The 20698-nt window shown below is 35.9% G+C and overlaps 1 protein-coding gene across 1 annotated transcript in view; it reads left to right on the forward strand.

The window, feature by feature from the left end:
* Positions 1–18055, forward strand: part of PDCL2 (phosducin like 2) — a 46458-nt gene extending 28403 nt beyond the window's left edge. Inside the window, exons 4-6 of the mRNA XM_027102891.1 lie at positions 6316–6459; positions 13942–14150; positions 17583–18055. Of these exons, the coding sequence (XP_026958692.1) occupies positions 6316–6459; positions 13942–14150; positions 17583–17740 (511 nt within the window). The 3' untranslated portion in view covers positions 17741–18055. The remainder of the gene's footprint in view (positions 1–6315; positions 6460–13941; positions 14151–17582) is intronic.
* The last annotated feature ends 2643 nt before the right edge of the window (positions 18056–20698 follow it).

Raw genomic sequence — 20698 nt, forward strand, 5'->3', positions numbered from 1 at the left:
TTAGTCAAAATAATCACCTAGCTTTACTACTAAAAATTTTGATTTCTTGTGTGAATTGATTTCATGATAATATAATAAGCTAAATTCAGACCGTGGGAAAGTTTGGACAAGCAATCTAGTTTCCGTCAACAAAGAAATTTCTAGGGGAAAAATAGATGGAAAAGAATCTATGTATTAAATGAGATTTAAAGGATATAATAACCACTCTATAAATCTAATTTGGATTCCCATTTGAATAAACAAACTTTAAAAATGGGGCCAGAACTTAATGCTACTGAACTGTACACTTAAAAATGGTTAACATGGTAAATTTTATGTTATGGATATTTTATAACAATTAAATAAAAATTTTAAGTGGAGAAAATAGGATTATTTGAACAATATCTGAATATATTAAGGAATTACCATTGTTTTAGATATGATTATGCCATGTGAATTAAAAATTTTAAAGTACCCTCGTCTTTTAGAGATATATAATGAAATATTTACAGATGAAATGACATGATGTCTTACATTTGCTTCAAAATAGCCCTTGAAATGGGGAGTTAGTGGGGGTTGAGATGAAAGAGAATTGGCCATAGAAATTATTGATGGAAGATGCACACATCTGGGGTCGCTTTACTACTGTAAGTGTTAATAACCATCCATAATATGAAGTTAAAAATACACATTCCTGAGACCAGTACCAAGAGGTAATATTCAGTAACTTTGGGTTGAGTCTCAGGAATATGCCCATCTGTGGAACCTGCCATTCCCAAGTAATTCTCATGTGGGATGTCCACATGCCTCAACTTGATAAATACTGCTTTAGATTAATCTCACTTTTGAAACATAGATGCAAACATCTTAAATGAAATATTAGCAAATAAAACAGTGTATTAAAATAATCATATGTAGTGAATAATTAGGGTTTATTCAAGGAATGCAAGGATCGTTCAATAATCACAAATCTATTGATACAGTCACGTCAGCAGAATTTATTAAGATAATGCTAGCTGCTGTAACAAACAAGTGCAAAATCTTAGTGGTTTCACACAAGAAAGTTCCTCACTCACAGATGATGCATGTTTTACAAGCTTCTCTGAGCAGCTCTTCTCCAGGTGATGACTAGGGACCTGGGCTCTTTTTTTTTTTTTTTTTTTTAATTGGAGTATAATTGCTGTACAATGTTGTGTTACTTTCTGCTGTACAATGAAAAGAATCAGCTATATGTATACATATATCCCCTCCCCCTTGGACCTCCCTCCCACCCCCCCACCCCATCCCACCCATCTAGGTCATCACAGAGCACAGAGCTGAGCTCTCTGGGCTCTACCGCAGGTTCCCACTAGCTATCTGTTTTACACGTGGTAGTGTATTTATGTCAAACCTAATCTCCCAATTCATCCCACCATCCCCTTCCCCCACTGTGTCCACAAGTCCATTCTCTACGTCTGCGTCTCTATTCCTGCTCTGCCAGTAAGTTCATCTGTACCATTTTTCTAGATTCCACATATATGTGTTAATATATGATATTTGTTTTTCTCTTTCTGACTTCACTCTATATGACAGACTCTAGGTCCATCCACATCTCTACAAGTGACCCAATTTCGTTCCTTTTTGTGGCTGAGTAATATTCCATTGTATATATGTACCACATCTTCCTTATCCATTCATCTGTCGATGGACATTTAGGTTGTTTCCATGTCCTGGCTAATAGTGCTGCAATGAACATTTCATTAGGGGCTTCATCATCTCAGAATCCTTAACATCCAGGCTTGTGGACCAGGAAGACAGTATGAAAGATGGGATGGGACATTTCAGAGATAAGTCCTAGAAATGTACATATTATTTTCACACATGTTCCACTGGACGTAATCCAGTCTCATGGCCCTAATCTAACTGCCAAGGGTGCTGGCAAATATAGTCTTCCTGTGAGTCCTGGAAGAGGAAGCTATACTGATGAACACCCAAACACTCTCTGCCACAGAGATTAAAGAGATATTACACACAGAATTTCTTTCCCTTGCATATTCCATATCAGAAGTACAACTCTAATTCTGGTCACCAAATTCTAGTATTATTTCAGTGTCTCTGCTCTCACTTTGGATCTAAGGAAAAAGGAACCTGTAGCCTTTTAAAATTTTACTTATTGTTAAGAAGAGAAAATTCTGTAGTAGTCTTGATAGTGCTGATTTAAAGCAAATCCCTCATTTAAAGCCAAAACAAAAGAGCAATGACGAAAGAAAACCTTTAAGACTTTTTTATAAAGCAGTTTTAGGTTCACAGCAAAATTGATGGAAGGTATAGATTTCTAATATACCTCCTGCCCCACACATAACATAACGTCCCCCATTGTCAATATTACCCACCAGAGTGATATATTTGTTATAATTGATGAACCTGCATTGATACATCAGAATCACCCGAAGTCCATAATGTACATTACAGTTCATTCTTGGGTTTGGACAAATGTATGATGACATATATCCATCATTATGGTACCATTCACAGTATTTTCACTGCCCTAAAAATCCTCTGTGGTCTGCCTATTCATTCCTCTCTCCTGCCAACCCCTGATCTTTGTGCTGTCTCCACTATTCTGCCTTTTCCAGTCTGTCATATAGTTGGGATCATATAGTATGTAGCCTTCTTAGATTGGCTTCTTTCACTTAGTAATATGCATTTAAGGTTTCTCCATGTCTTTCCATGGCTTGATAGCTCATTTCTTTTTAGCACTGAATAATATTTCATTATCTGGATATACCACAGTTTATTTATCCATTCACCTATTGAAGGACATCTTAGTTGCATTCAGCTTCTGGCAATTATTTATTTATTTATTTATTTTGGGCTGCATTGGGTCTTCGTTGCTGTGCACGGGCTTTCTCTAGTTGCAGTGAGTGGGGGCTACTCTTCGTTGTGGTGCGCAGGCTTCTCATTGCAGTGGCTTCTCTTGTTGTGGAGCACGGGCTCTAGGCGCGTGGGCTTCAGTAGTCATGGCACGCAGGCTCAGTAGTTGTGGCCTGCGGGCTCTAGAGCGCAGGTCTCAGCAGCTGTGGCACACGGGCTTAGTTGCTCCGTGGCATGTGGGATCTTCCCAGAACAGGGATCAAACCCGTGTTCCCCCTGCATTGGCAGGTGGATTCTTAACCACTGTGCCACCAGTGAAGTCCCCAACTTTTGGCAATTATGAGTAAAGTTGCTATAAACGTCTGTGTGCAGGTTTTTGTGTGGACATGTTTTCAACACCTCTGGGTAAATATCAAGAAGCTTGATAGCTGGATCAAATGATAAGAGTATGTTTAGTTTTGTAAAAAAAAAAAAAACAAATGGCCAAACTGTCTTCCAAAGTGCCTGTACCATTTTGCATTCTCATCAGCAACGAACGAGAGTTCCTGTTTCTCCAGTCCTCTCCAGCATTTGGTGTTATCAGTGTTCCAGATATTGGCCATTCTAATAGGTGTGTAGTGGCCTCTCATTGTTTTAATTTTGTTTTCCTGTTGACATAGATGTGGAGCATCCTTTCATATGCTTATTTATCATCTGTATATCTTCTTTGGTGAGGTGTCTGTTAAGACCTTTCGCCCATTTTTTAAATCAGGTTGTTTTCTTATTGTGGAGTTTTTAGAGTTTTGTATATTTCAAATAACAGTCCAGTTCAGATACGACTTTTGCAAATATTTTCTCCCAGTCTCTGCTAAGGAGATAGGTTCCTAGAGACAACTGTTACAGGGGTTTTCTGATCACCAGAGTAGGGGATACTAGGGCACAATTGGAACGTTAGTTCCAGATTCCCCAGTTTCTGGATTGCAGCGGAGAAAGCTGTTCCCTTGGCAGACCAGTTTTGCAAAGTTGTTCGGGGAGTCTTCCTGGTAGCCCAGTCTGGAGCCTCCTCCTTCATCTTTCCATTAAGTTTATAAAGCACTTAATTCCTCAGATTAAGCTTCTTGCTGCTTAAAATAGCTAGAGGGCTTTCTGTTTATGAGACTGAATCACAGTTGGTATGACTGTTAGGTGAAAAATGCAGGCCATTGAACACTCTGTCACTTCCTGATGGCAAAGCTAACCCAGGTTTTTATGTCTTTCCCTGCCCAATTCTGTTGACAGTAAAGAAAAATGAGGAGGAGAAGGTGGAAGAGTGGAGGAAGAAGAAAAGTAGTTGATAGCTGCACCATTAAGTAGGGCATAGTGCCATCATTGGAACAAAAACTTTTTGAAAATTCTGAAACATATTAAGCCAATGAGATCAAATTGAGGGACATTAATGATAGTGATGCCAAATACTCAATGCAAACAAAATAGGGCTCCCAAAAGCTCTCTGGAGTGACTGTCAGTTCTGAATATCTGGGCCAGTAGAAGGAAAATTGAAGACCTTCAGTTTGAAAACTGAGAGGGCCCTACACTTGGATTACTGTTCTTGACATTCTCCTCTAGGCTTAATTTTGCTTGGATTACTTGTTATATAAAGTGAGTGGTCTTACTGGACATGTTTCTAATATGTGAAATAAGGACACAGTGTTTTAAAATAGACCCAGGATTTTGTATATATTCAGGTATGGTGAAGCCAACAGATCAGGAGATAATTATTATTATTATTATTTTCACAGGTCTCAAGAGTAGGGGGCATGTCCCACAATGCAGGGCCACACAGGGAAGCACCAGTTGGTCAAGAGGCAGGAGGAGGGAGAGGCTAAGATGGATATGAGCCTTTATGTAGTTTCTGTGGGAAAGACGAGCTAGGCAGGGTAAGCAGACTTAGGATTGGCTAGTTGGAAAAAATTTGGCAGGCTCTGGACCGTAGTGTCTATCTCTAATTGTCTGGTACCAAGCCCAGGGGATGATTTGGGCAGGGGGATAGTGGCTCAGCCCAGTAAAAGAGGTAGTTGAGGGACTGGGCTCTGGATTGGTTGGTTTGCATTTGAGGACTGTGCTTTCTGGTGAGTGTTTGCTGTCTTTGGGAACTAGCTAGCTCAGAGAGGGGCAGTCTCTCTAGGATCAGGAAGACCCCAGATGCCAGAGCTGAATCTAGTAAGTCCCCTACATACAAACCTTCAAGTTGAGAACTTTCAAAGATGCCAAAGTGCCCCTGTGTGCCAGCTGTTGTACTGCACTACTGTACTTTTCAAGGTACTGTACTGTAAGATCAAAAATGTTTTATTTTTTTGTGTTTGTTTTTTATGTATTATTTGTGTGAAAAGTATTATAAACTTATTACTGTACAGTACTATATAACCGATTGTGTTAGTTGGATACCTAGGCTAACTTTGTTGGGCTTACAAACAAATTGGATTTAATGAATGTGTTCTCAGAATGGAACTTGTTCATATGTAGAGGACTTACTGTACAGAAAACAAGAAAATATAGTTAATACACAGAGAAAGAAGGGGAGTAAGTACTTCCAGGTACTTAGAGATACACAGTCAGTAACTTTTAACATACTTGCAGATATGTCAGAACCATTTGGATTTGCTTCATAAACTCAAGTATTCAACAGCTAAATCAAAGTATGTAAATTTTGAGATTTGTTTAACAAAGTTTTAAGGTTCTCTATAGACGAATAACTAGGTAACATTTATGAAAGGTTCATGGTGTGCTAGACACTGCCCTAAGAAATTTACATGTTTACACTTAATCCCGAACAATCCCATGCAAGCAGATTTTAGTTTTGTTCACATTGGGGGAAACTGAAGCTTGGAAAGGTTAAATAACTTGCCCAAGTCCACGCCACTAGTAAGTGGGAGCTGGCACTTAAGCCAGTTCAGTCTGACCTTAGAGTCCATACTCAATCACTCTTTCTCTGCCACCTCTCTACCTGCAATACAGTTATAACAATTAATTGCATATATTCACAAAGCCTTTGAACTGAAAGTCAGCTTAGCATGACAGTTAAGAGCATGTCAATGGGGATAGTAATAGTGCTAACTTTGTAAAGTTTTTGCAAGGATTAAATTAGTTAACACACTTAAAACAGCACCTAGCAACATAGTAAGCCCTCAATAAATGTTAGTTATTATGTATACTCTCCCTTTATTTAAGCCGTATATGAGAATTTGTTGACCCAATGTCTAAATAAACTCTCTATAGCTATGATTGACTTAGTCTTAAACAAAAATTAAGTCAGTAGCTAATTTCTTATACTTTACAATACCCATGATAAAGCAAATACCCGTATAAAAAGAGAAACTGGCATTGTAAAGCCGTTAATAGTTACTCTTTAAAGTGTTTGATATGTACTAGCATTACATTCATTGCTCTAAATTATTACTGTATATGGGGATGGCCTTAAGAATATAACAATATTCTTATGTAATTTAATTTCTTTTTCTTAACTAGAGAAAAGCGGTTACAGGAATGGAAAGCTCTTAAGAAAAAACAAAAATTTGGGGAATTAAGAGAAATTTCTGGAAATCAGTATGTGAATGAAGTCACAAATGCAGAAAAGGATGTGTGGGTTATAATTCACCTATACAGATCAAGGTAATTACCATAGCTTTTTGCAAAAGGCTAATATACTAATTTTTAATATATGTATTTCTGGTTTTAATGTTGTATAAAGCATATAACAAAGATTAATCAAGAAAAGTAAAGTAAATCAATCATACTTCAATTAAAAAAAGAAAAATATGGGCTTCCCTGGTGGCGTAGTGGTTAAGAATCCGCCTGCCAGTGCGGGGGACACGGGTTCAAGCCCTGGTCCGGGAAGATCCCACATGCCGCGAAGCAACTAAGCCCGTGCGCCACAACTACTGAGCCTGCGTGCCACAACTACTGAAGCCCACGTGCCTAGAGCCCATGCTCCGCAACAAGAGAAGCCACCGCAATGAGAAGCCCAGGCACCACAACGAAGAGTAGCCCCCGCTCGCCACAACTAGAGAAAGCCCGCGCGCAGCAACAAGGACCCAACACAGCCAAAAATAAATAAAGAAAAATATATGTGTAGAGTCATTGGCTTCAGGGATTAAATTAGGTATTTTAATATATTTTCATGTCTAATTTAAAGAACTTGTTATACTTCTTAGAAAAATAAGTACTCTTTGACAGTTAATTAAAAAAACTTATAGAAAATTTCAAACATACAGAAAAGTAAAAAGAATGATAAAATGAACACCCTAAATACCAGCCAGGTAGATTCAACAATGAACATTTTGCCATATTTGTATCATTTTGTTTATATGTGTATGTGTGTGTATTTGTAGAACCATTTCAAAATAAATTACACGATGCTTTACTCTGAAGTATCTCAGCATGCATCTTCAAAATATAAGGGCATTTTTCTATATAACCATTTTCTTACCTAATACCCAGGCAGTCCTTACTCAAATTTCTCCAACTGACTTCAAAATCTTTCATAAATACATATATTTTTGAACAAGCGTCCAATCAAGGATCATGCAGTGCATTTAGATATATCAAGTCTCTTAAGTCTCTCTCTTTTTTTTTTGGCCGAGCCACATGGCTTGCAGGATCTTAGCTCCATGACCAGATATTGGGGCCACGGCAGAGAAAACACTGAGTCCTAACCCCTGGACTGCTAGGGAATTCAGCTCTTAAGTCTCCTTTAACTGAATAATTCCCTTGCATTCCCTTATTCCCCCAAAACAGATAATTTTAGAGTGCCTAGTTGTATTAAGTATAACCCATATGTCCCCAGGCGTCACCAGCCTGCTGTAACAGTTACCAGGAAGAGTGGACTTTTCCCTAACTCCCGGCCAGAGGAGCTGCTAGCTCCCATAGTTTCACACATCTCTCATGGAAACAGCCCCTCTAGCTTTTGGTCTCAGCCCCTCTGCCTGGGCTCCAAGCCAAATAAGAACAGAGGTCATGACAGTAGCCCTCATGTCCTCATCTCATTCTCTCTGTATAAAAAGTTCTTCTCTCTTCAGATCCTCAGAGAAATTCTGAACAGAGCAACTTAGGCAAATTAGAACCCTGCTGTTTACCAACTCACCAGTTTCTCAAACAAATTTTAATAGGACACCATGCCCCATAAAAGAAGACATTACTTTTATTGTAACTAAAAAGATTGATAATTAATTTTTGAGTAATTTAAAGCCTTAAAAAGAATCAATTCCCATTTTACCTATACCACTTATATGGTAAAATCAAGTGTGTAAATGCTGCTGATTTTCACTCTTCACAAATAGGTATGAGGAACACTGACATTTATAATACTGGGATCTGTGTGTGATAAATGTTATATACTGAAGTGATTCACTGAATGTCTTTTCTGAGACCCATTCTGATTAGCAGAATAGATGTTAGTTTTGAATGCTCATACCATAGTATAAAATTTACTTTAATGGTTATATCTAGATAAATAACTAGTTTTGACCAATAATTTTCAAAAATTCATAAAAGAGGTTGAATGTGTTTTAGTCTCATCTAGTCTGTTTCAAACTGTTATGCTTTGATGGACTCAAAGAGTAAGAATCTGTTTTCATAATAGTTTAAGTATTTATGACCTTCTCAGAAAGTTCCTGGGGGGGCAATCTAAGATAGTTACATAAAATATGTGTTTTGGGACTTCCCTGGTGGTCCAGTGGCTAAGAACACACCCTCCCAACGCAGTGGGCCCGGGTTCGATCCCTGGTCAGGGATCTAGATCCCACATGCTGCAACTAAATGTTTTCATGCTGCAACTAAAAGATTCCACATGCCACAACGAAGATCCCGCATGCCGCAACTAAGACCCAGGGCAGCCAAGAAAAAATAAAATTAGTTTTCTTGACATTAAGAAAATGTATTAATGTGTTGGTACAAAATTAAGAAAACTAATCTATAATCAAAGTTATAAAACAGAAAACAATTATTTGTGTTACACATGTTCTTTAGAAAAGTCTAGTTTTTAATAACTTTTTAATAATGTAAAGTATAACTGATAAATTTGTGTTTCTAGCTGCCTTCTAAAAATTTTACAGGAGGGTAAGAGTTTGTTTTTTAACTAGATTCCTAAGTTCTGTAATTTTAATGTCTCTTTGCCATTAAGTTTATAGGCTCAGCCTGCTTAGGTTACCTTAAAGGGATCTAGTTCACTCTGGGCCAGTGAACCTAGTGGCTTAACTTCAAGTCAGCCTTGTTTTCGATTTTATTCAATCTTACGCCTGTGTCCAAGTTCTAATTTGGGGCTTCTACATTATTCCTGTACCCAACTGTACATTTTGAACCTCAAATATCATAACTAGGCCCTTAACTTGTTTTTGGATGTCAGAGGTCTCCCTTAGTTTTTACAGATCTTCTGAGGTTCAATTTTGGCCCTTGAACCCCAACACCAAGTCTTTTCCCTACCGCTTGCTGTCAGAACTGCCTTCAGGTAGCCACTTTCTCCCTGCACTGCAGTCTATTGTGCCATACTCTCCTAATTCTGTACTTTTCACTGCTACCACCAATGCCCACCTGCCTTCTGCCATTAACACCACCCACCCCATAAGTGGGTCATACCACCGACTCAGCTCTCATTGTGATAGTAATCATAAAATTCTTCTAAATTAGATATTTGTGGGTGCATTTCACCTATTTGAGGGAAACTGAAGCTTATAAAGTATTTATGTCATTGCTTTGTGTGGAAAACTGATTTAAGTTAGGCAGTACATGTTTTTCTAATATTACCTTTAGTATGCTATCCACTAAAATAAAGCAGTAGCTAGATTTGTAGCAGGTTATACTTATCAGGATATATATGTATACATATATTCTGAAATGTAAATTAAACATATAATGCATTTAATTTGTTTTTCTCTTAGCTTTTTGTTACATAAATTGATATATAACATCTCTTAGTGTTAAGCTGATTTCTGAGGATTTTGTAGATGCTGGAGGTGCAAAGGCATATAAGGCATCTATTTCTCCCATTAAAGAAATTTCAGTAGAGGGAGACAATTAGATGTAATAATAATGTCTTTTAGGTGCTATGATTGAATTCTATACAGAGTAGAGTAAAGGCACTGAAGAGGGAGTAGTAAGTTCAACTCTTGGAGGGTGGAAGTACAGGACTTTCTGTGAAATAATTCTTGGTCTTGGCCTCAAAAATTAGGAAAAGATTCCCCGAGTTTACAGAGTTGGAGGAAGTAGACAGACTGAATGGGGTATTTCCGATGGGGTATGCAGCTTGAACAAAGGTACAGAAATAAGAGGGATCATCTTGCTTTAGAGGACCTTGAGTAATATGGTGGCAGGCAGACAATAATGCTGGAGAGATAGGCAGGAGCCAGACCACAGAGAACCTTGAAAGCTACCCTGAGGAGCCCAGACTTATCCTAAAGGCAGTGAGGAGCCATTGGAGGATTTTACAATCAAGGGAAGGGCATTCGTTGCATGATGAGATTTTCCTGCTGAGCCAACTTTTTCAGTAGGGTCTAGGATGGGTTTGGGGAACCATGACTGGAAACGCAGAGACCACTTAGGACAATCTGAAGTTGCTCAGATGAGACAGGAAAGGAGGAAAGCAGTAGAGAAAGAGAGGAGAGGATAGGTATAAGATAAGGAGGTAGAATCAATATAACTTGATTACTTATTAGATATTGTAGAGGAAAGGGAGATTTTTTGGCCTGAGTGCACTGAGAAAATACAGATGTATTATGGTACAATGTATTATGGTATAGTTTAGATGAGAAAAGCTATAGATGAGCAGCTCATGAGCCAATATCAAAGATTACTAAATTAATGTATGTTTATATATGTCAGATGAAAATAAAATATTTAAGTTATATTAATAATATATATATTATAATATATATAATATAAATTTATATAAATATATTATTATATATATAATATATATAATATATATATTATTATATATATATATATAATAATTTAATATTTAAATTATTTTTGTGTGATTCCCTGCTTTGACTTTTTTACCTTTGGTCCCGCTTTATCCCTTTCTCCCACCTCTGGCAGCCACCAGTCTGATTTCAAACTGTATTATAAATGTATAGTAATTAAAATATTATGGCATTTGCATAAAAATAGACACAAAGATCAATGGAACAGCATAGGGAGCCCAGAAATAAACCCACACCTTATATGGTTAATTTATGACAAAGAAGGCAAGAATATACAATGGGGAAAGGACAGTCTCTTTAATAAATGGTGTTGGGAAAACTGGACAGCCACATGCAGAAAAATGAAACTTGATCCCTATCTTATACCATACACAAAAATTAACTCAAATTGGATTAAAGACTTGAATGTAAGACCTGAAACCACAGAACTCCTAGAAGAGAACATAAGCAATGACATAGGTCTTGGTAATGATTTTTTGAATCTGACACCAAAAGCAAAAGCAATGAAAGCAAAAGTAAATGAGACTACATTATACTAAAAAGCTTCTGCACACCAAAAGAAACTATCAATAAAATGAAAGTCAACCTACTGAATGGGAGAAAATATTTGCAAATCATATGTCTGATAAGGAGCTAATATCAAAATATATAAAGAACTCATATAACTCAATATCAAAAAAACAATCTGATTTAAAAATGGGCAGAAGATCTGAATACACATTTTTCCAAAGAAGACATACAGACAGCCAACAGGTACATGAAAATATACTCAACATTATTAATCATCAGGGAAATGCAAGTCAAAACCACAGTGAGATATCACCTCACACCTGTTAAAATGGCTATTATCAGAAGGACAGGAAATAACATGTTGGCAAGGACATGGAGAAAAGAGAATTCTTGTGCACTGTTGGTGGGAATGTAAACTGGTACAGCCACTATGGAAAACAGTATAGAGGTTCCTCAAAAAATTAAAAATAGAACTACCATATGATCTAGCAATTCTACCTTTGGTTATTTATCTGGAGAAAAAAAACACTAACTCGAGAAGATACATGCACCCCCATATTCATTGCAGCATTATTTACAATAGCCAAGATATGGAAACAACCTAAATGTCCATCAATGGATGAATGGACAAAGAAATTGTGGTATATATACAATGGAATATTATTCAGCCATAAAAAAGAACAAAAATTTGCCTTTTGGGACAACACGAATGTACCTAAAGGGTATTATGACAAGTGAAATAAGTTAGACAGAGAAAAGCAAATGCCATATGATATCTCTTATATGTGGAAGCTAGAAAGAAAGAAAAAAAAAGCTCATAGATACAGGGCACAGACTGGTGGCTGCCAGAGGTGGGAGAAAGGGATAAAGCGGGACCAAAGGTAAAAAAGTCAAAGCAGGGAATCACACAAAAATAATTTAAATATTAAATTATTATATATATATATATAATTAACATTATATACTTATAACATTATATAACATTATATTATATACAACATTAATATAATTAACATCAGTTCACACAAATATTTCTTTACACTGTTGTTTCAAATATGCTCTATATGAATGATGAGAAAATGCATACAAAGGAGAAATACATGTATCAAATTCAGTGTTTTTTTTTTTTAAAGAAAATACTGATAAAGATCAGATTTTTTTGTTTGTTTGTTTGAGGGAGGAGGGGAGATGAAGTTCATCCGCTGTTGATATCAGAATGGGTGAGACTGCCCAGTGAATGTGTCTAGAATTAGAAAAGGGTCTAGGACATAATTACAAGCAATATCTACATTTGAGGTATAGACAGAAGAAGGAAGTCAAAGGAGTAAAAAGGAAATTAATAGAAAGTGTTATCACAGAAGTCAAAAAAGGAGAACTCTTTAACAAGGGAAGTGAACAGAACATAGAGATTTTTTTTTACCTTTTTCATCTAGGCTGTGACCAGAAGGAGAGAGAGTAGTTTATTAGAGGGAGAGTTAAAAGGGACTTTTTAAAAAATTTAGTAATTTTATGTAAAGTGGAGAAGGAAAGGTTAAGAAAACAGGAAGAGAGGGAAGCAGAATAACAAATAAAGGCCCCATAGGAAATGGAAAGAGTGTGGGATAAAGCAGAGGATTAGCTTTGAAAGTATTTGATAAATCTGTGAGTGAGTGATAGACTGAGAGAAAAGGGACTAATTAACGTGTGAGTGTAATGAGAGTTAAGTGATAGAGCAGGAAGAATTGTAGGTTTTGGTTACATTTCCAATCAATTTTAAATTTCTGATGAAGAATAGTTCTGGATGATGGGGAACAGGATGTGGCATGTCAAAGAGAAGGATGGATGAAGTTTGTTAGAGTAAAGGAATTCAAGGAAGCTTGAAATAACTTCAGATGTGATGATCTCATGTGGAAATAAACCCTTGATGAAGAGTTGGGATCCCCTTGTTTCAATTCAGAGCTGCTAAGGAGTCCCTAGATATGTCCTGTTTTTTTCTTTTCTTTTTTCTTTCTTTCTCCTCCCCCCCCACTGCCCCCCAACCCCCTCCATGTGCTATAAACTAGGAACTGGCTCGATTAAATTGATGCTAAGTCAGATGTGGTTAGCTTCAGTTAGGCAGCAAATTCCTGTGGTAGCAAGCTTCATTCCCAGGCTATGACGGTGTTTGTAATAAAAATGAGAGAACTTATGACTTCCCTGGTGGTCCAGTAGCTAAGGCTCCGTGCTCCCAATGCAGGGGGCCCGGGTTCAATCCCTGGTCAGGGAACTAGATCCCACAAGATGCAACTAAAGAGTCCACAGGATGCAACTAAAAATTCCACAAGGTACAACTAAAGCTCCCACAAGACGCAACTAAATATCCCACAAGACGCAACTAAATATCCCACAAGACGCGACTAAAGAAACTGCATGCCGCAACTAAAAGATCCCTCATGCTGCAACGAAGATCCTGCGTGCCACAACTAAGACCCAGTGCAGGCAAATAAATATATTTTTTTAAAAATCAGAGAACTCTATAGTTCATCCTTACTAAAGGTAAAAATAGAGGATAGCAATTGATATGCTCTTATATTAAAAGAATATCTAAAGATATATTTTTGTCATGGAGATGTTTCACTTATTTTATTAGATTGAGATGAGTAGTCTTGTTTTTTAACAACGTTGTGTGTACTGTTTCTCTGTTTAGCATCCCAATGTGTTCGTTGGTTAACCAGCATCTTAGTCTCCTAGCAAGAAAGTTTCCTGAAACTAAATTTGTTAAAGCCATTGTGAATAGCTGTATTCAACACTACCATGACAATTGTTTACCAACAATTTTTGTTTATAAAAATGGTCAGATAGAAGGCAAATTCATTGGAATTATAGAATGTGGAGGGATAAATCTCAAGCTAGAAGGTAATGATGTTACTTTTAAATTCATTTGTAAAAATTCTATAAATTAACATATATCATGAAAGTTTATTTTCATAAAACATAAGGTTTTCCCTCTTATTTCTTATTTTCTCTTACTTCTTTTTCTTCTTAGATGCCTCCAGATTAATTTTCCTACAGTAATACTATCATAACATGCATTTGCTTAAATCCTTAATGGTTCCTTGTTTCAAATAAGTTAAAAATTCAGAATCATATGCTTGAAACTTTCAGCCCATCTATACAATTATACTTCTCAGTGCTTCCTAGTTGCTGCTCCAGCCAGGCTGGTCTTCAACCACTACCCCAGATGCACTTAACTCATTTATGGCTTTATACTTTGTTTCATACTCTTTCCCTATACCCCAAACACCTTACCCTACTTTTTTTCTTCCATCCAAACCCTATTCCTTCATGGGTCTCCTAGGTTACCATTTATTCCATTATGTGATTCTGGACCAATTTATAATCTGTTTTCATCTTCTCTACTGAATTTCTATAGCATATATTCTCTATACAACTTATTTTCCACTTACCTACATACTGTCAGATTTTGTTGGTTAACCAATTCCCTTTGAGTTTTGTCTCTCTAACAGGTACAAGGACTATGCCTACTACTATTTTCTTTTTGACAGTACACAGCACAGGACTTTATATTTTTACCTTTTTAAATAATGTTTACTTTCTAACCTAGTTCTAAGACCATATTCTTCAGTTAGTCATTTCTTGGAACTGCTTTAATCCTGTATTATTAAAATCTTTCTCTCAGACAATCGTATTAAAGCCATTGTGAATAGCTATTTTTAACAGCTTTCCTTTCACTCTCTCATTCCCCTAAAACTGCTTTTGGCCTTACTAAGGCCTCCAGTATTTTGATTGTTCCAGAATTTTCCTTCTCCCAGTCTCTAAGGCCCCTCTTTGTTTTACTACCTTGTTTTTTCAGCTTGTACCTTATCCTCTAAATTTAAAAACTGCATAGAAATACAGACAATAATATAGTAAATATTCATGTAATCATTACCAAAAATAACAAATGTGAACATTTGTTCATGTTTGCTTCAGCTATTTGTTTATTATTGAAAAAAACAGTACAGATATTGTTGAGGTTGCCTGTATTTCCATTCCTAATCCTGTTCCCCTCTCTGCCTCACTAAGCAATCACTATCATGAATAGTGTGTTATCTGGTCCATGCTTTTTAAAATTGTTACATTTGAAAAAAATTTTTTAACTGTAAAATACACATAACATGAAATTTACCATTTTAACCATTTAAAAATATACAATACAGTATTATTAACTGTAGTTATTGTGGTATACATTACATACCTGGGACTTAATTTATAAATAATGTTATTTTATTTAATCATTTTTAAGTATATCTTTAAGTGACATTAAGTATTGATATATTTTCACTGTTGTGCTGCTATCGTCACCATTATCCATCTCTAGAACTCTTTGCATCTTGCATAACTGCAACTCTATATCCTTAAACAATAACTCCCTATTCTCTGTTCCCTCCAGCCCCTGGCAACCACCATTCTGCTTTCTACCTGTGAATTTGACTCCTCTCAGTGAATCATACAGTGTTTGTCCTTTTGTGACTGGCTTGTTTCACTTGGCATGATGTCCTCAAGGTTAATCCATGTTGTAGCATGGGTCAGGATTTCCTTCCTTTTTAAGGCTTTAAGGCTGAATAATATTCCATTGTATGTTTTTATAGCACATTTTGTTTACCCATTAATGTGTTGATGGAAAGATTTGTTGCTCCTGTCTTTGGCCGTTGTGAATAATGCTGCTATGAACATGGACGTGCAAATAACCTGTTCTAGTCCCTGTTTTCAGTTCTTTTGAATGTATACTCAGAAGTAGAGATGCTAGATCATATGATAATTCTACTTTAATTTTCTGAGCGACAGCATACTGTTTTCCATAGGGGCTTCACCATATTGCACTCCCACCAACAGTACACAGGAGTTCTAATTTCTCTGCATCCACACCAACACCTGTTATGTTCTGTTTTGTTTTTTAAAATAGTAACCATCCTAATGTATGTGATGTGTTTTTCCCCCACTGGCTTTTAATATTTCCAGTGTCATTTTTCAGGATTAAAAAAAATGCTTCAATCTGTTTCTGAAATTTCTACTATGTTCCACTGGTCTGTTTGTCTATCCCTGAATCAATATGGCACTGTGTTAATTACTGTACCTTTGTAACAATCTAGTTGTCTCTAGTAGGGCAAGGCTTTTTCAAAATTTTATATAAATGTTGGAATTAGTCAAGTTCTGTGAGAAATACTGTTGGTTAGTTATTAGAATTATATTTATAGATTAATTGTTGGAGACTTGATATCCTAATAATAGTGAATGTTCCTATCCATGAATAAGATATAGCATGTCACTCATTTTGGTCTTCTTTCATTTTTTGGTAGTTTTCCTCATAAATATAATATATTTACAATTGGCCCTTGAACAACACAGGGGTTAGGAGCACTGACCCCATGCAGTCGAAAATCCACACATAACTTTACAGTTGGCCCTCCATATTTGCGGTTCTGCATCTGTGGATTCAACCAACCATGGATCATGTAGTACTATAATATACATTTACTGAAAAAAACCCACGTATAAGTGAACCCCTGCAGTTCAAACCTGTGTTGTTCAAGGGTCAATTGTATTACTTTTCATAATGTAATATATTTTGTAATTTTCCTCATAAGTGTATTTTGTAATTTTCCTCACAAATGGTCTGTTCATTTATACAGTGCTTAGGAATAAATTTAACAAATAAGGAATTTGCAGGGTTGGGGGATTTTGGTTATCAGTTCAATTCTTTTCAGTTTCCCTGTTGAATATGTTTTCGTAATTCACATTTTTGTTGAAATTTTCCCACTAAAATTTTCAAATGTATTGGCATACTTTTTTTCTCATAGTAGTCTCATGGCTTTAAAATCTTTATCTTGGTTATTCCCCATGTAAAATCTTTATATTATTTGGTTTCTTTCCTTTACTTGTGATCATTTTTGCCCAAATTGTGTCTATTAGTCTCTTCAAAGAATCAACTTTTGATTTTGTTGGTCACCTCTACTGATTTTGTTTTTCTACTTTTGCTAAAGTCTTTTCTTCATTATAAGCCTCATTCTGCTTTCTTTGGGTTTACTTTATTTTTTTCCTAACTTCTTGATTTGTACTTTCAAAGCACTATTTTCAGTCATTTTAAAATAAACATTTTAACCATAATTTCTCCCTTTAAGTATAACTTTGCTGTATCCAATGTGTATCTTGATATTGTAGTACTTTCATTGTAATCTAGTTCTAAATATGTCATCATTTCCACATTAATTTTATTAGAGTCAACTTCTGTTTCATATAGATGTTCCAAGATTTTTATCTGATTTATTGATGGATTATTTATTGCAGAACTTGAATGGAAGCTAGCAGAAGTTGGAGCAATACAGACTGATTTGGAAGAAAACCCCAAAAGAGTCATTGTAGATGTGATGGTATCTTCAATTAGAAACACTTCTATTTATGATGACACTAATAGCTCAAACAGTGATAATGATGATACCAAATAGAAATATTTAATAAATAGCTTTAAAGTGTTTATATATGGAATATTTTATTTGCCACTGCCTTTATAATAAAGATCAGAAAATTCATAAATAAATTTCTTTTCTATATTAGAATTATAGCTTATATGTCATTATAAAAACTTTCAGGTATTTTAGAATATTCATTGCCTCCAACAAAACTAGAATTTGTACTGAACCCTTAATATTTGTTTGTGATTTATCTTTTTTCGGATCCTTATTGGACAAAAACAAAAATATTACAAGTCCTCTGTGTTGCCTGCTCACTTCCAAAGAGGCCTGTGGATAAAAATGATGAAAGAGAACCATGAAATTTCATTTAATTTACTTCAATCAATATTAAAGTCTATTATTTAGGGGCTTTGAATGAAAATACTTAAATTTATGACCATATGACTTTTGTTCGAAATCTCTTACCTATTAAAAAAAAATAACCAATCAATAGAAAAAATGCAATTTAAAGGTTCTGAAAAGTACACAGAAACTTCTGCACTCATTGTTGTAGTTTTTAATAGTTGTTCTATTATTAAGTTAGAAAATATTGATTTACTAAGTATACTGACAGTTAGGCAACAGAATTATTAGAACTGTATGACATTGTAAGTCATACAATGTAAGTTTCTAAATCATGAAGAGAAGTGAGAAAAATATATTATGAGGCTTATGTATGTTTTAATAGTAATCACAGAAGAATTCATCATGAGAAAATATGTAATACGAGGACACTGAAGAAGACCTGCAGGATGTCTTATGTTGGCTTAATAATTAACACCACTTTTAGAGAAAATGGTGTTAAATCCAGCATGTAGTAATAGTTCAATAACAGATTTTATTCTTCTACTATTTTTGTATTGATGACCCATCATTCTGATTATGGATATTCACCGATGTCTGTGAGAGGATCTAGACTTTAAATGATTAGATTACAAAAATAAATTGGTGAGAATTGAGGCAGTTTAACACGGAATCAGAAAAGGCTCTTTGCTCTTCTTGGGGGTGAGTTGGGATCACAGAGGCTGCAGAGAATGATGAAGTAGAAGGAAAGTTAAATACAGACTGAGTAAGGTAATGATAATTTATTTCACCAGATAAGGTAAAATCAAATGATCTAACTTTGGAAAGAATCAGGAAGACCCCTTCTGAGATAGCAAAGAAAGGTTTTGAAAATATACATATTGGGATGAAGGGAAGGAAAGTTGGGAGTTGCACACAGTGGTCTTTATTATAGCTTTATGCACACATATCAGAGACATAATTACCTATAAGATCCAGCTCCTGAAATTCTCTAACAAATGGATGGAAAAATTCCTACTGAGGATAAAACAGTTGTGGAAATTAAGGGAAAAGCCATATTATCATAAAGTTAAAATGTAACTTTAGTGCCATCTAATATATATAAGTATAAACATTATTTCCCTTCCAATTGAAACTAAATGCAAAAGGTTCCCCTAAATGTAATCTTGTTTTAGTAAATCCATATTTGCCTATTTCCTTTTTTAAGTAAAAATTAACAGAGGAAGTACTAAAAGTATTTAAGATGTCTGAATAAAAAGATCCATATTTCTTTTAACTCTTAAATCCACCAGGTGGCAGTAGTTTTTACATAAAGCATAGTTCATGAAAACTTTAACATTTGTAAAATTCATAAAATTATAGCATGTTAGAGGTGGCTGGTTTTGATTCCAGCCTCAGCCTTTTTCAAGTAACGCACACACACACACAAATACATTCTTCTAGCAAGTACTCGTGCTTACCAATACAGGTCAGTACTATTTCATACCCTACTTCATTTATACATTCTCGCTTAAGTAGGGTATAAATAATTGTTAGAATGTGGGGGAATTATTTAATATTTAATATTGTGTTTCCCATTTTATTGAATGAATTTTTCTTTGCTTGGATACAAACTTAAAAGGTTTTTTGAAATTGCCAATATTCAAACATTTTGACCTACAAAAGTGGATATTTCATATAGCCAACCTAATATTTTTCTCTATTCCTTGCTGCCAACCATGCTCTACTGAAACTCCCTTCCCTACTTTATAGTGTCTCTTATTGGTCAAAGTGTGGTCCTAGAATCAGCAGCAGCCCCAGGGAACTTGTTAGAAATGCAGTCTCTGGCCCCATCCCAGACTAGCTGAATTGGAATTTTTGTGTTAATGAGATTCTCAGTTGATTAAGCTGCACTAGTTAGCAAGTCCCCTAAAGACATCTTGAACATATTCTTTAACTCTTCTCTCACACTTTTGGTTATGAAAAGTCTGTCTGGTTTAAAACTCCAATCTCAGGTCCCAGGCAAGTGCTCTCTGGCTGAACTTGTGACTCGGGAACTCTGAAGATGGAAGGTGGAGTTTGTTTTTAGCCAATTACTTCCCTCTCTTTTCAAGGTCCATTCTCTGTGGTTTGGGGACTGGGAGGGAGATTAAGGAAGAAAGGGATACGTTTCTCTTAACTGGGTAAATACAATCCATATTGCATCAAAATGTTCACTCTTTAATGGGCACATTGAGTTCTAGAAACTTAGAGGCAGCCTCTCCACTGCATGGTTCCTTGATATGGGCGATCTGTTCTTTCGGCAGCTCTTTCTCTTTTGATCTCTCTCAGTTCCCACTCCCAGAAGTATACCAGCCTCTTGCTGCTAGAATTTCTTTTCCCCTTAGGTGTCAAGGTGTTTCAAACCCGGAGGGCACTTTCTCAGCAGCATTGATGGACCCTGTAGAAATTTACATATCCTTGCCATGCCAAATTGTAGGAGTTACATTATTTAAGCCCACTTCCTGGCAAGCTGTTTCTCTCCAAGTCTCTATCCTCCTGTTCAAGTAGTTGGATGCAGAGCATATCAACAATCTGCAAGAGATGAGATTCCAGTCTCTTCTTACAGTCACTGCAGTTTCTCTAGCTGATTCTGTTGGAGCCTCGTTCATGTAACTTAGAGTGGGGTGG

Source organism: Aethalodelphis obliquidens, unplaced genomic scaffold (genome assembly GCF_003676395.1).
Source record: "Aethalodelphis obliquidens isolate GAN/ISIS:26980383/991018 unplaced genomic scaffold, ASM367639v1 scaffold6, whole genome shotgun sequence".
In the NCBI taxonomy this organism is placed as follows: Eukaryota; Metazoa; Chordata; class Mammalia; order Artiodactyla; family Delphinidae; genus Aethalodelphis; species Aethalodelphis obliquidens.